This window comes from Cucumis melo, chromosome 8 (genome assembly GCF_025177605.1).
Source record: "Cucumis melo cultivar AY chromosome 8, USDA_Cmelo_AY_1.0, whole genome shotgun sequence".
Classification (NCBI taxonomy): Eukaryota; Viridiplantae; Streptophyta; class Magnoliopsida; order Cucurbitales; family Cucurbitaceae; genus Cucumis; species Cucumis melo.
The window spans coordinates 32,036,983-32,051,953 of record NC_066864.1 but is presented as its reverse complement, the minus strand read 5'-3'; the positions used below and the strand labels follow the sequence as shown (position 1 = coordinate 32,051,953).

General features: G+C 30.5%; 1 protein-coding gene and 1 non-coding gene across 2 annotated transcripts; both read right to left on the bottom strand.

Moving 5' to 3' along the window:
* Positions 1 to 5,093: 5,093 nt before the first annotated feature.
* TRNAY-GUA (transfer RNA tyrosine (anticodon GUA)) lies at positions 5,094 to 5,189 on the bottom strand. The gene is made up of 2 exons: positions 5,153 to 5,189; positions 5,094 to 5,129 (listed from the first exon to the last, which is right to left on the bottom strand). It is a non-coding gene; the product is annotated as a tRNA-Tyr (tRNA).
* Positions 5,190 to 8,983: 3,794 nt separating this feature from the next.
* LOC103490980 (mitochondrial uncoupling protein 1) lies at positions 8,984 to 12,857 on the bottom strand. The gene is made up of 9 exons (XM_008450752.3): positions 12,460 to 12,857; positions 11,532 to 11,744; positions 11,365 to 11,443; positions 10,546 to 10,679; positions 10,372 to 10,470; positions 10,143 to 10,247; positions 9,916 to 9,990; positions 9,712 to 9,798; positions 8,984 to 9,346 (listed from the first exon to the last, which is right to left on the bottom strand). Exons 1-9 carry the CDS (start codon positions 12,541 to 12,543, stop codon positions 9,308 to 9,310), a joined length of 915 nt encoding a protein of 304 aa, XP_008448974.1. The 5' UTR covers positions 12,544 to 12,857; the 3' UTR covers positions 8,984 to 9,307.
* Positions 12,858 to 14,971: the final 2,114 nt, after the last annotated feature.

Sequence of the window (14,971 nt, the reverse complement as noted above, 5' to 3'; positions counted from 1 at the left end):
AGAAGGAGTCGTCTGGTACGAGTAAGAGGTGGCGGCAGCTAGGTAAGGTCAAATATGGAAATAGGCGTTAGCCGGCATGATTTGTGGATGGAGAAGATGGAATCAAATGGAGATCGACAACGGCTAGTTCATATAGAATATTGGTATTGCATTAATAATAATCAAAGACTACAACCCTATATATACTCAAATTAAAAGACACTAAAGGAAAGAATATATATGAATAATATTTCCTAGGAATAATATTTACTAAGAATAATATTTCTCAAAAATACTCTAATTATGTAAATAATTATTATTGTTGTAAATTTTTTTTACTACACCCATACACATGGTCGTAGATGATGAGAACCATTTTTATGTAATAAACAACAAAAACATTAAAGTATCAAGATGGAACACCTATGTTAGATCACTTGAATACATTCCAAGGTATCCTGAATCAGTTATTTAGGATGAATATCAAGTTTGAGGATGAGATAGATGGGTTATGGGTTATTAGTTATTAGTACATTATCGGACTCGTGGATCAGCCCCAAATGGTGTATTAAGTACGGACTTAGTAAAAAGTAGCGTGTTGAACGAGGAGATGAGAAGAAAGTCACAGGATTCTTCACAGCCAAATGTTATAGTTATTGAAAATAAGGGGAGGAGGAGTAAGAGTAAAGGTCAAAGAAGTGCAAAGAAAAGAAGAATGATGATGATAGTACTGCAGATACAATCACCATAGCCGCCAAAGATTTCTACATCTTATTTAATGGTGATGTTATAAATCTTGCTCCACAACATAGTAGTTGGGTGATTGATAGTGGTGCCTTAGTTCATGCTACATCGAAGAGAGAGTTCTTTGCATCCTATACACCTTGTGATTTTAGCAGTTATAGGATGGGTAATGACGGATCAGCAAATGCAATTGGCATTGAAGATGTACACTTGAAGTACAAAAATAGTTCTAGGTTGATTTTGAAAAATTTGAAGCACATTCATGATATCAGCATGAATTTGATTTCCACATGTAAACTTGATGACAAAGGTTTCTGCAATACCTTCGATAACAGCAAATGAAAGCTTACCAAAGGCTCTATGGGAGTAGCTTAAAGGCATAAAAATATTTGCATTGTATTACATGTAGGCTAAAATCATAGATTGTGATATAAATATAGTGAATGTTGAAGTGAATGCTGAGCTCTAGCATAAGAGACTCAATTAGATAAGTGAGAAGGGTTCGAAAATTTTAGCCAAGAAAAATCATCTTCATGGTATAAAAAGTGCACCTCCAAAATAGTGTCTTCATTGTTTGGTAGGAAAACAAGTAAGAGTTACCTTTAAGTCATCTCAGCATTCAAGGAAACCAAATGTACTAGAGTTAGTACACTCTGATTTGCGTAGTCCTATGAAAACAAAAACACTTGGGGGTGCATCTTATTTTGTGAAGTTTATTGATGATCATTCAAGAAAAACGTGGGTTTATACCTTGAAGACTAAAGATAAAGTGTTACAAGTGTTTAAATAGAATTTTGTCCTTGTTGAGAGAGAAGCTGGTAAAAAGCGTAAGTGTGTTAGGATTGATAATGGAGGTGAGTATTGTGGAGAGCATTGCAGAAATCATGGCATTTCGACATCAAAAGACACCTCATAAGACTCCTCAGTTAAATGGGATAGTTGAAAGATTAAACGGAACACTAGTTAAGAGGGTGGAATGCTTATTTTTTGAGTCACAGTTGCCAAAGTTGTTTTGGGGTGAAGCATTAAATACAACTGTACATATTTTAAATCTCACACTTTGTGTTCCTTTGGGATCAGAAGTTTTGAACAGAATATGGTCATATAAGGATATATCTTAGGATCACCTACGTGTCTTTGACTGTAAAGCTTTCATCCATGTTCCTAAAGATGAGAGATTGAAGCTTGATGCAAAGACTAGACCATGCGTGTTCCTTGGCTATAGCCTAGATGAGTTTGGTTATAGACCATATGATCCAGTTCAAAAGAAGCACATAAGTTGAGATGTTGTGTTTGTTGAAGACGAAACGAGAACAGATATTAAGTAGACAGATAAACTAGAGTCTAAGCACAATGATAATCTTATTGATTTGAGTTTAGTTTTTTTTACACAACCTTGTACACAAATAGAAGATGAGGTTATAACAGTTTGTTTATACAAATGAGAGTTTTAAGCAAGTTAAGGCAGAGAACAATGTTTAAGAACAGTTGTCAGAAATAGTAGTTTTTACATATGTTTCACTTAGAAGATCTGTCAGAGATCGACGTCCATCAATAAGACACTCACCTAATGAATATTAGCTATTGACTAGAGAAAACCTGAGAGTTATGAAAAGGCCATAGGAGATGAGCATAAAAGAGAGTGGAAAGATGCAATGAAAGATGAGATGAAGTATTTACATGAAAACCACACTTTTTGAGTTTGTGAAGTTGCCTAAAGGAAAAATTTCCCTGAAAAATAAGTGGGTATACAGAGTAAAACAGGAAGAACATACCTAAAAGTCACGTTATAAAACGAGGTTGTGTGGGGTTTAGTTAGAAGAAAAGTGTCAACTTTGACGAAATTTTTGCTTTAGTTGTCCAGATGTCTTCCATACGTGTAGTTATTGGTTTACAGCTAGTCTTGACTTAAAGGTTGAGCATATGGATATTAAGACTACATTTCTTCATGGGGATTTAGATATAGAAATCTATATGGAACAACTAGAGGGTTTCAAGAAGAAAGGTAAAAAGCATCTGGTGTGTAAACTAAAGAAAAGTCTTTATGGGTTGAAAAAGAAGTTTGAGTTAGTTATAGGGGAGCAGGGCTACAAAAAGTCTACTTCTGATCACTGTGTTTTTGTTTAGAAAATTTCTAACGATGATTTTGTTATATTATTGCTCTATGTTGATGATATTTTAATTGTTGGCAGGAATGTTTCGAAAATTGATCATTTGAAGAAACAATTGTTGAGCAAATCTTTCACCATAAAGAATTTGGGGCCAGCAAAGAAAATTCTTGAAATTCAAATAGTTTGAGACTGAGCATCCAAGAAGTTTTACATACCACATCTTAGAGAAAGTGCTTGAAAGTTTCTACATGAGTCAAGCAAAACCGGCAAGTTTTCCTTTATCTAGTGTTGCCACGTGTCCAAGACGACACAAAGCGTCCAATGTCCTCAAAATGGTAAAACAAAAAAAGAGTAGTCACCAAATTTTTTATAGCGTGATTGGACACCGAAATGAAGTAAACAATTTTTAAACAAAATAATAGAAAATGGTCTGCAAAAACTAAAGTTAAGTTCAGGAGTCATTTGTGTATGAAGAAGAGTGTTAGCATCCCATGACATTTGTTTAGAAAACAGTGGCCAAAATTTCAAATCTTGAATTAAAAATATTTTTAATTTTTTTAAAGAATAATGTCTTATTTTACCCCATACTCCAATATTTGAAGCAATGATCTCATAAAATAAGTATAGAGCATTCCATCAATTAGACTATATTGAAAAAAAAATCTAACCTAAAAAAAGTGAGACATTAGTACAAATTTTCAAAATATGTCCTAGGAATAGCCTTCTAATAAAGAGATATTTTTTAAAAACATTAATTAAAATATTTTTTTCTTATGATCAAATCTCGGACTCCCAAAGATATTATTCCTCATCTCAAGAATTCAAGAAAATCGGACTCCCAAATATCCTAGATTCCATCGTATGACTTTGTTTAAGAAAAAAATTATTAGAAAAGATGGGGTAAGAAACTTTATGAATTCATAGATTAAATTCTTAACATTTGAAAAATATAAAAAAATTATAACATTAAAGAAAAAGAATTTAGATGATTTTAAAAAGAATTTTGTGAAAGATTTTAAAACGTAGAGAAATTTAAATTATGAGAATTTTAAAACATTGAAAAATTCAATAGAAAGATCTATAAAGATTAGATAAGTAAAAACAGAAGTAAAGAAACATCAAATTAAATAAACATAAAATAGCCTATTGAGATAAAACCTATTGAAGATTGATCCCATATTTCCAAAAAATTCATTTCCTCACCTCAAGAATTCTAGAAAATTGGGCTTTCAAATTTTCAAGATTATGTCGTCGAAAATTTTATAAAAATAATATACTCCATAAAAAAGAATTTGAAAGTTTTGAAATGATATGTCTTGGGTAGAGTTTGTCATCACCAATTTGCCGAACTTGACGGTTGTCTCTAAACTTGGAATCATTTTTTTAGATTATGCCCATTCTTCTCGTGATTTCTTTTTTACAAACGTAAATGTCTTCCTTCTCTCCACATGCGATAGAGATCTTGATTGCAATAGTCTTAATCCTAAGATGCATTATATCTGTTTTAATACTATGTTTGGATTTAAACGTAGATTTTGATATAAAATCAAAACTAAATCACTCATTAAATTTTGATGGTGAATGGTCCTTTATCTCTATGGTGAATAATTCCTGCAAAAACCTCATTTTTATTTGTAAATGCGCCTTTTACTCTCGTTGTGATGACATATTCAATCCTATAACTAATGAGTTTCTCTAAGTTCCTCGACTTGAGTTAGACAATGATATTCACTTCTTTGGATGAGGTTTTAGCCCTACAAGGAAGCAATACAAATTATTTCAAGTTACTCGCTTGTTCTTTATTGATGGTAACCATAACAATAAATTGTCAATAATGGATGTTTTAACCTTCAGTAGAAGAAGCAAAACTTATTCTAACCATAATCATAACCAACGGAGGCAACTCCATTCTCTCCCTCCTCAGATCTGTAGTGATGGTGCTTACCTGAATAGAGTTATCTATTGGGTAGGAAGAACAAAAGATAAAAAGAAAAGAAAAGAGTATATCATACATGCTCTCAATGTTGAAACTAAACAAATTGAACGTTGTTTTGGATCTTAGTCCTTTTTGAACGATAAACACTTTTAAAATTAGATAAGATTGTATCTTGTTTTAATCAACCACGTGGATAGAAAAGCCTAATGTAATTTGCAAAAATGACAAAACACAAGAACATGTAAAATATTATAAACAAATATTTACTTATCACATGACACTTACAGGAAAGAATGAAATAAAATAAAATAAAAAAAGTAAAATCCGACCTGCCGGATTCGAACCAGCGACCTAAGGATGGCTTTTAGGAATGAAATTCCAACTACAGTCCTCCGCTCTACCAACTGAGCTAAGGTCGGTTTGTGATTCACAAATATACAATAAATAAAGTTAGATGATCCATACCATTCCCATTCACTACAATGAAAAACATGTCTAAAGTGGTAAATTAAAGTTTCTATGTTTCCCATTTATAATAATAAAATATCATATTCAATCTTATTACACAACTTGTTTCACTCTCACAACACTAAGATACTAAAAAAGAATTGTAAGATATCAATGAACGGATAAAAAAGTAGAATAATTTAACATAACCCTACACTTAATTTATTTGAAAAATTAAAAATATCATTACATTTGAAAAAAAAAAAATACATAAATAAATTATTATAAGGCTAAACATGCTTTATAAAAAAAATACAAAAAAAAAGGGACTTATTCTAGTTGAAATCTTTTTATCTACTATAACACCGGTATTAGGGCACTATAGCTTAGAAACTTTCTCTATTTTCTATATCTACTATAACACCAATACATGAAAGAACCTCTCACGTAACCTATAACTTTAATTAAATTATCTTATATTTAATTTAATACGAATTTGAATCATATTCAAATATAAATTTATCTATTAATGTGTATTATATACATTAAATTTTAATCTGTAGTTTTAATATGAATCTAATTCACAATTAATGTTTGAATTCATAAATAATTAAATAAAAAAAGAGCCCAAATTCTGGGTACTTAAATGAGATGGGTTCATTGTTATTTTGAAACTAAATTAATTAGTAATTTGTTGAGATTTGGATAATAGTTAGGAAGAGGGCTTCCATACCAATTTGTGAACTTGAGGGTTGTCTCTAAAACTTGGAATTATTTTATTTTAGATTAGTTAGTAACACGTATATTGCACGTGAAATTTGTCATTTTATTTTAGTATATAAAAAAATGAAATTTATATAAATAGCATAGTATGAATTTTTATAGTCAATAATAAATGATTTTGTAACTTCGTTGTTGAGTAACTAATTTATTTATTAAGTTGTTTTACTTAAATGTAATAATGAATGATTATAATATTAATTATGATTAAATTTAAGAATCATTCTAACTACTTTAAAAATCTAGAAAAATACATAAAATTATTTTATTAACCGTTTAGAAATAAAATTATGGGAGAAACCTTTTTACATATTTATTATTGAATGACAAAATTACCACTAAGTGAATTATGAGAAAACAAAAAAAAAGTTTATTTTGAATAAAAGGAAATGTTGACTTTACATAGATATAGTTATAACCAGAAGGTTTATTGAAAAATGTTATAGCAAAAGAGTTAAAAAAGATTACAACCTTTTATTATTGATGTAAGACTATTATATAAAATAACTTAAAAATACATATGGAACTCGAAATGATTGAAACCTTAGTTTAACAACATTTGTCAAAATATATATACATATCTTATTAATACAAAAATATTGCTATGTATTATTGAAAAAATTGAGAGAATGAATTAAGAAAAAAATACACAACAAACAAATTAAGAAAAATGAATTAAAATTTTCGAAAAAAAGATAGTAGATGATAACTCTTTGTAAAACTAGGAGCTCAATAACTCTTAAATTCAGTTATTAAATATAATTAAATATAGAATCGTTAATTATATAATTAATATTTAAAAAATACAACTAATTATTTTCATATTCCCAAAGCTTACATTTGGATTTTTTTTTTACTTTTGAGAATTCATTTATGTAAATTTATAATAAATAAACAATAACAACTTAAAATTTCATTAGGTTCGAGTGTTTTTTATTGTCATTTTCATAGAAATAGTGAAAAAAAATATAAATAATTAGTAGTTAGTATTTTTAAATAATGGAAAAGAAATTAAGCTTAGTTTATGAAAAAACAATTAACTATTAATTATTTAAAATAAATCTTTGCAAAAAAAAATAATAAAAACAATTAACTATTAATTATTTGTTGGGTATTGAGAAAATAAAAGTGAAGGTAATATTTAATATTCATTTTTTCAGTTAAAAGCAATAATTAATTATAAATATAATAAAATGAAATGAAAATGACAATTATAATAAAACCAAAGTTGTAACTAAGTAAATTCAACATTTAGAAATAATAATACGGAGAAAGCAACTGAACGAAAGGAAAACCTAATAAATTTCTCAAATAATAAATTGTTTATTAAAATTTATCATAATAAGTGATAAAATAAGATACAAACTAAAAAACTTTACAATTATTGATAGATTAATCTCTAGATTTTATTCACCCTCTTCTATGTGAATAGAGATAATTGTTTTATACTGGTAAAGAGGAAGGAAATTGAAAGCAACTTGGAAAAGGAAGAATCTATTTTAATACATTCAATAATTCTCAATGTAAACTTCTCAAATTTAAATTAAAAATAACAATAAAAGACGTTATTGTTTTCAACTTGAAAATTTTTTTAATAGCAAACCCCATAATTGATATTTAATACCAATTATTCATTAAAAGCCTATTATTTTATTGTAAAAACAAAATACTAAGGTTTAAAAAGAGAATTACTATAAAACCCAAGTAGTAACATAGATAATGTATTAAGAAAATGGATATAACGGAGATAAAAAAAGTTTTTCCACATATAAGCTTTTATATATAGATTATGCTCATTATTTCAGTTAATTCTTTTTTACAAACGCAAATGCCTTCTTCTTTTCATATGCAATAGAGATCTCAATTACCTTGATCTTAATCCCAGGATGTCGTTTTGATATACTACCAGACGTAGATTTTGATTTAGGTTTTAACCTTACAACAAAACAATTGAATTGTAATTGTTTCGAGTTAGTAGAAGTGAAATTAATCATAACGATAACCAACAGAGGCAACTCCATTCTCTCCCTCCTCACATCTGCGGCGACGGTGCTTACTTGAATGATGGCATCTACCGGATAGGAATAACAAAAGATTAAAAAATGAGCATATCATACATGCTCTACTTTCAAAATGTAGAGACTGAACAAATTGAATTAAGTGATGTCTTAGATCTTGTCTTGGATTTGGTCCTTGCTCCACCTCCCATGAATCCTGGAAGCAATTTAATGGTAGTGTTTGTGCAACTTTTTTCATAACCAACGACTTGTTATTGATACATACCAAATAATCGGGGCTCCCTTACCCTCATCAAAGCCTTTTGAGGATGGAGAGCTATTGTGTATGGTTAATTATGACTTTTTCTTTTTGTTGGTATAATCCTTCCAGTACGAGGAAGAAAATCAACGAGAAAGATCATAACCAAAAATCAAAAGAAGTCTATGTGCATCAAATAGAATATTTGAATTTCGATTTACTTCAAAACATTTTGGCAGAAGAAAGATACGAGACATTAAAAGAATCAGAAGACCTAGAAGAAGAAACGAGAGATATTAGAAGAGATTAGGATTGTTTTAGTATCGGTAAGATTATGTTTTTTTCCTAATTCTTTCTTTTATTGAACAATGAACTCTCTTAAGATTATTTGCGATTATTTTTAGGTAAGATGCTTTTGTTTTATTCAATGACGCATGTGGTTAAAAATAGACCTCTATTTTTTTTTTTATGTAATTTGCATGGTAGACAAATATAAGCGCATGTTAAATATACCATCTAATTATTTTGGATAACTTGTTTGACTCTCACAAGGTGTTGAGATACTAAAAAATATATGTAAGATATTCAATCTAAGGTATGCAATCACCCTAATTAAAGTTATTTATTATACCCACACAACCTGTATGTCACACTAGGCCAAACAATCAATATATTAAGTAAGTAAATTTGAGCTTCCTAACTGAAGGTAAATAGATAAAAAGGCCAAATATCTCTGGAACTTCAAAAAATTTCGTTTAAAGATGTTTCAAATGGACTAAAATACAAGAAGATTGTAGTCTAGACCATTGTCACTCTGATTAGCAGAATGAATTCTTTTGCACGTAGTACAGAAAATGAATGGCAACATTGAGAAAGAACCATCGGTCTGAGGATTACTTTCATCTTATTCTCTCACATGGCCGGAGCAGAATATTTAATGTCATCAATGGAATCAGCACAGAAAGTAAAAGTTATTCCTGTGGGGTGCTTTTTATTCTCTTAGCAATGGTTTGAAAAGGGAGCAATCCTGCTTGCACAACACTTCCCCCATAGCTCAAGATGAAGATTCTATATTTCTCACAAACTTCTTGGCCTATCACATAACAAACAATTGAATCACAATGACTCAATAGATTACATGTATGTATTGCCTCTTAGAAGAAAATTAGATAACAATGACTTTGACAATTCTTGGTTATCTTCAGACAGGAGAAAAAGAATCAGCAAATTCTTTCTTTTTGACGTATTGCTTCTTTCCTAGTTTAATTTTCAATCATTTTGGTTCTAACCCAAATAAGAAGAGTTATTGAGGTTTCTGAATTTTAGAGACTGATTTAGTATTGGAAATTGAGAAGGAAAAGAAAAGAATGTTTCTGAGAAACATGTTTTATAATCTTTAAGTAATTGTGTAGCTGATGACAATTTGACATCAAGAGCATAGGGGTCGAAAGGAAGTACCTGTTCTAGAGTTAGGAACATGATCACATTCCATGATCCCAGCCGACCAAAATTTGGGATAAAGCCCTTATAAAATGCTAGAGGTCCCTGCAAAATGAAAATCCCAGATAATATATTTTTACTTTGTTTTAATTTAACAAACAGATAATCAAGAAACAAACTCAAGTAAGTTAATGAAAACAAAGGAAGAGTAAGAAAACATACATCGTTTCTTAAAGTCTTGATGAAACAATCAAGTGTGCTTTTGTAAGTTGAATCTCCCATCATTCTTGACTTCACCTGTCAAAGAGATATATGATCGATCATGTGCAAATGACTTCGAGTCCCATGAATCGGCATGAATTATATTCGAAAGAGAGTGTGACACCTAGAAACCATTAGAAGAAAACCCTTATGAAAGAGGTGTTATATCATAGATATAGAAAGATTACCACGTCGACCGGGGAGCCAATGCATACGGCAAAAAACCCAGCTCCAAGACCAGCAAGAAGATGAGTAACAACATTATCCGTGAAACCTGGAATTTTCAAAATTGTCTGCAACAAACAGAATAAGATAAAAATTGGCACAAAAAGTCCAATGCTTTTACCTATTTCACGTGATGCATTGAGGGCAGGAAACAAAAATAGTTCTAAGAACACAAATTTCAAATGCCTTTACCTGTTTCACTTGATCGTAGCTTGCTAGTTCTGCAGCATTTATAATCGCATTTCTTGCTATATTTGGTCCGATGCCAGTCCATAGAGCACCAACTCCTTCCTATATGTTATATGAAAATCAAGCTAATGGAAATGGCAACAAAATTTTCTCTGATCTTAAGGTCAAATGGCTAACCTGTCTCACAATGGTTGAATAAGCATTCAATGCCCCAGAATAACGCCTAGGCGCACCAGGAGGTAATTTTCCTTCCGCTTGAAGTCGAACTTTCACAAGATCAGTTGGATTAGCTATTGTGATCCCTAAAGCACCTGTTAACAGGAGGAGGATAGGAAAATTATTAAATTAACTTCCCGCTCCTTCTTTTTTTTGGATTATTTTAGTTGACCAACCCTGTATGGAACATCTTTTTGAGTACTTAAAGAAACAATAAGTTCAAAAAATTGTTTTCAAGCCCTTAAGGGTCATTCTAACCAGATCTTTAAATAGTCTAGTTTTACTACATCAAATTGGTTGAGTTTCTAAAACATGAGCGAGAGTTGAATACAATAACCACTTGGAAGAAATGTTTATTTAGCACCCGATTACTTCCAAAGCCAATGAAATCGTTTCTTCCTTTATTTCAAATTTTCTCTGGTTCAATCTTATCAAAACATCCACTTATTCATAGTTTTCTTTTAGCTTAAAGGCAATGAGGAGGACATGACTGCATAAGAGTTTTAACAGACTATTATAACTTGGAAGAGGAATGACGAAGAGCATGTCTTGATCAAGAATTTATAGGCCAATTCTTTTTCTTTATGGATGGTTTATTTACTGTTATTGTTATTATTTGATATTTGAGAAACTCTAAATCCTGATACTTCGAAATTTTTCTATCGCTCTCAACAAGAAACACAGGCATGAATGCTAAAAACAAATATTGCAACCATAGACATGCAATGGTGGATTCAAGAAAAACTGTTCCACATGGCAACAAGTTCAATCCATCCTCACCAGTTGTCAGTGCAGCAAGAATCTTCTTCGATAAAGGAACATCACCAACAAAGTCGCTGCCCACATAAAAGTTTTTGACCTGTGATGTAAACAATATAAAAGTTTGTGTTAGATATGAGCTAAAAGACAAAACAGTAGAGACGGCCAGACAGGACTCAAAAACTTACAGGCTCATACATCCCAATCCTTAAGCCTCCAAATAAGCATTGACGATGCAATCCAGGAACAATGCCTTTCCACAAGGACGCCAAACCTTCTTCTCTGGCTATGGTTGCAACTGTGCCCAGCATGCCCCTATATTTTGGTAAGACATCACCAGCAACCGCTTTCTTTTGCAGCTGAAGCCTAACCTTGGCAGTGTCTAATGGAATGGTGCATATCTGCATCAATATCAAATGCATGCCAATTATTGTCAAAAATCATTACAAGATCCAACAATGTAAGGTGGATGAAGATCGCAACAGTTTCTTGAGTGCATAAAGCATAACAATTTTGTTTTTAGATTCAATTACCTGTTTTCGATCATTAAGTTCAAAATATCTACTCGTAGGTAGCTATGTTATTTGTTTAGCATTCCGCCTTTTAAGAACACTTGTACGATTTTAGCAAATTTCTAAAAACAAGAAACAGCCCCTAGCAAACGTTAACAACAATATAGATCGATTTCCATGGTTTCCCAAACAAACACAAGAAATCAAATAGTAGCAAAATCACACTTTCAATCAATCAAAGTAATAAAAATTCAGTTCCAATTGTTAATGATGGTCAAGATCCCTCCAAACAGCAGTCAAACTTCAACCCCATCAAAAAAAAAAAAAAAAAACCTTTTTAAAACCAAAATCGCTTAAGCCAATCCTAGTACATTACTAACCAACGTTCAAAATGGTCAAGATGGAGATAAAATCAGCCAATTATCTCACAAACCCAGTTTATAATTTGAATTTGACAACTACAAAACACACCAGACACTAAACTCATTAACCCCAAATAAAAAAGTAAACAAAAACAAAATTTCAACAAGAAACTCTACAGAACACAAACACCAAAAGGGGGGTTTAAGAAGATGCAGCGCAGAATATGTATGTAATATATTACCTCAGCGAAACAAGCAGCAAAAGCACTGCTGGCGAAAGTGCCGGCAAATGAGATGTCCGATTTGCCTTTCGAATCGGCAACCATGGCTAAACCGGAATACCCAAAGGGGAAAAGAAAAGAAACCCACTAGACTGAACCGGAGAGAAGAAGATCAGGAGGAATTCAGAGAGAAAAGCAACAAAAATCAAAATAGAACAAAGGAATAGAAGAAGAAGAATAATGGGTCTCGTCGTTGAGGTGGGAATCTGGGGAAAAGCAAAGGAAAACGAGAAAGAAATGGGGTTAGCGAAGCTTTGTTTGTTGGTCTTGGCAATTCCTTTTTCTTGGGTTTCGGTCTACTACGCCACTCTGACAATCTCTGCTATTTCCAATTTTCGCTAAGAAAAAATAAAAAAATTGGAAAGATTTTTTTTTAATTATTATTTGATAACATGCATTTTATATTGTTTAGATTGTATGTTTAATAATTTAAGTGTATTTAAATTATAATTTTAGTATGTGAAAATGATATAGCTACTAAAATGTTTTTCCATTTCCTTTTGGAAAAAACAGTCTTTTTTATTTTGAATTTAAATATATTTTATAAATTGTTTTAATTTTGTTACTTAAATATATTTTATATTTTATAGAAGAAAAATAATAAAGTGGGTTTTAGGCTTTTAAAGCTAATTGTGTGGCGCATTATATGGATTATGGATCAACATTGACTATCAAATTTAAAGATGCCCACGTGGAAATTGACAATCTTGACCATCCAACTGGACAAAGCAAAATTGAGTTGGAGGTGACGTGGTTTTATGTGGCTGCTTCAAAACTTCTATCTCCAAACCATAACCTATTTCTTCATAATTGTTCATATTCTAATTAATTTTTGCTATTTAATTTTATTTTTTTCACTATTTGATTTAATTGTGTATACTTAAAAGGTTTTTTTTTCTTTTATTAACTAAGAACTAATTAATATAGCAATAAATTCTTTTATATTACATTTCATTGATCTCAACTTAAGTGATTAATTATTATTCCTTTTTTTACAAATTATTGAACTAAACACAATTTTTTTTAGGTTTCATACACCAATTATTTTGTATGTCTAAATATATACACTAATTATCCTAAACATTTAAAATTCATACATTCAAAGTTCGTATATTTAATATCTATATTCATAAAACAATATATGTGATCCAAACAATTCCTGAAAAAAACATTTAATATCGTCTCTTGTACATCTTTATAATGTTTGTAACTTTTTCCTTATATTCACGTTTAGGACAACTACATCAGACTAAAGAGGGTTTAGGAGAAATATTAACTAATGAGTTAGGACTTGGCCCAAGCTATTATGCCTGACTCAAGCAAGATTGAGCCTCACCAAATTCCTAATAAAACATGTCTCAAGCATACTCTAGTCTAAGTGGCCAATGTAGATTCAGAATTTAATTAAATCGAGATGTCGATCTTGTCCATTGAAGCCATAGATACATCTTGGTGTGAGTAAGTCGAAGAATAACTACCTCAACTAAAAAATTATTAAATAAATTTCTTTAATGTTCATTCTTTTAGATATTATTTCTTTTTGTTCTTTTCTAATCTAGTATTCATTTTTTGAAGGGATATTCTTAAAAATAGTATAATAATAAAATTATTTACAAAATGGAAAGTTAACAGTTAATAGTTATAGGCCACTTGCATTTGCATTGAAAATAGGGCTGCCATATTCAGGAGCTTTCATTTTTGGATGAGAATCCATTCCTGTTTCCTACTGTCCTTTGATATATGTTAGCCATACCATCCATTTTCAAATATTTGCTTGCATCTTATATTATATCAACATTTATGCTCAATCTTTCATATGTCTCTGTTTCTTTCAAAATTTAGAGATTAAAAGATTTTTTCCCTATTTGAATGACCAAATAAACTAACAAACCATTAAGAATGATATTTAAAATCTAACTTAAGAAATTGCAAGTCCAAGCACCAACATCGTCTAAAGTGAAAAGAGTTCCAAAAAGTAATATGATTAACAAATTACTCGGACAATATCCATATCACACACAGTTAAGACAAAATCCAACCAATTGTCAAATTCTTGATTCAATAACTACAACATTGAGTAAAGAAATTCAAGTAGTAGTTAAACAATTCCACCATCGCTCTTCGATTAGATTCAACCACCGAGAAAAAAGAAGATGTAAAAGGAGAGAAACATTAAACCATCAATAATTATTGAGCTTCTAGTAGCTTTATGAGCCACTCATATCATCATTCTTTGATATGCTTTTCGAGGAGCACTACAGTTGATATTCGTCATTGTTTAATCCGTTCAATTATCTAATTGAGTTGTTTAATCCGTTCAATTATCTAATTGTATATTTTCTCAGATCTAAATTGTCGTTCTTTTCATGAATTTTTTTTGTCAAATTAAAACGAACAATACAAAATTGGATATATGTGTGCATAATTTATAGGAAAATTTTAGTCATCAACAACTACAACATTGCCATCCTAT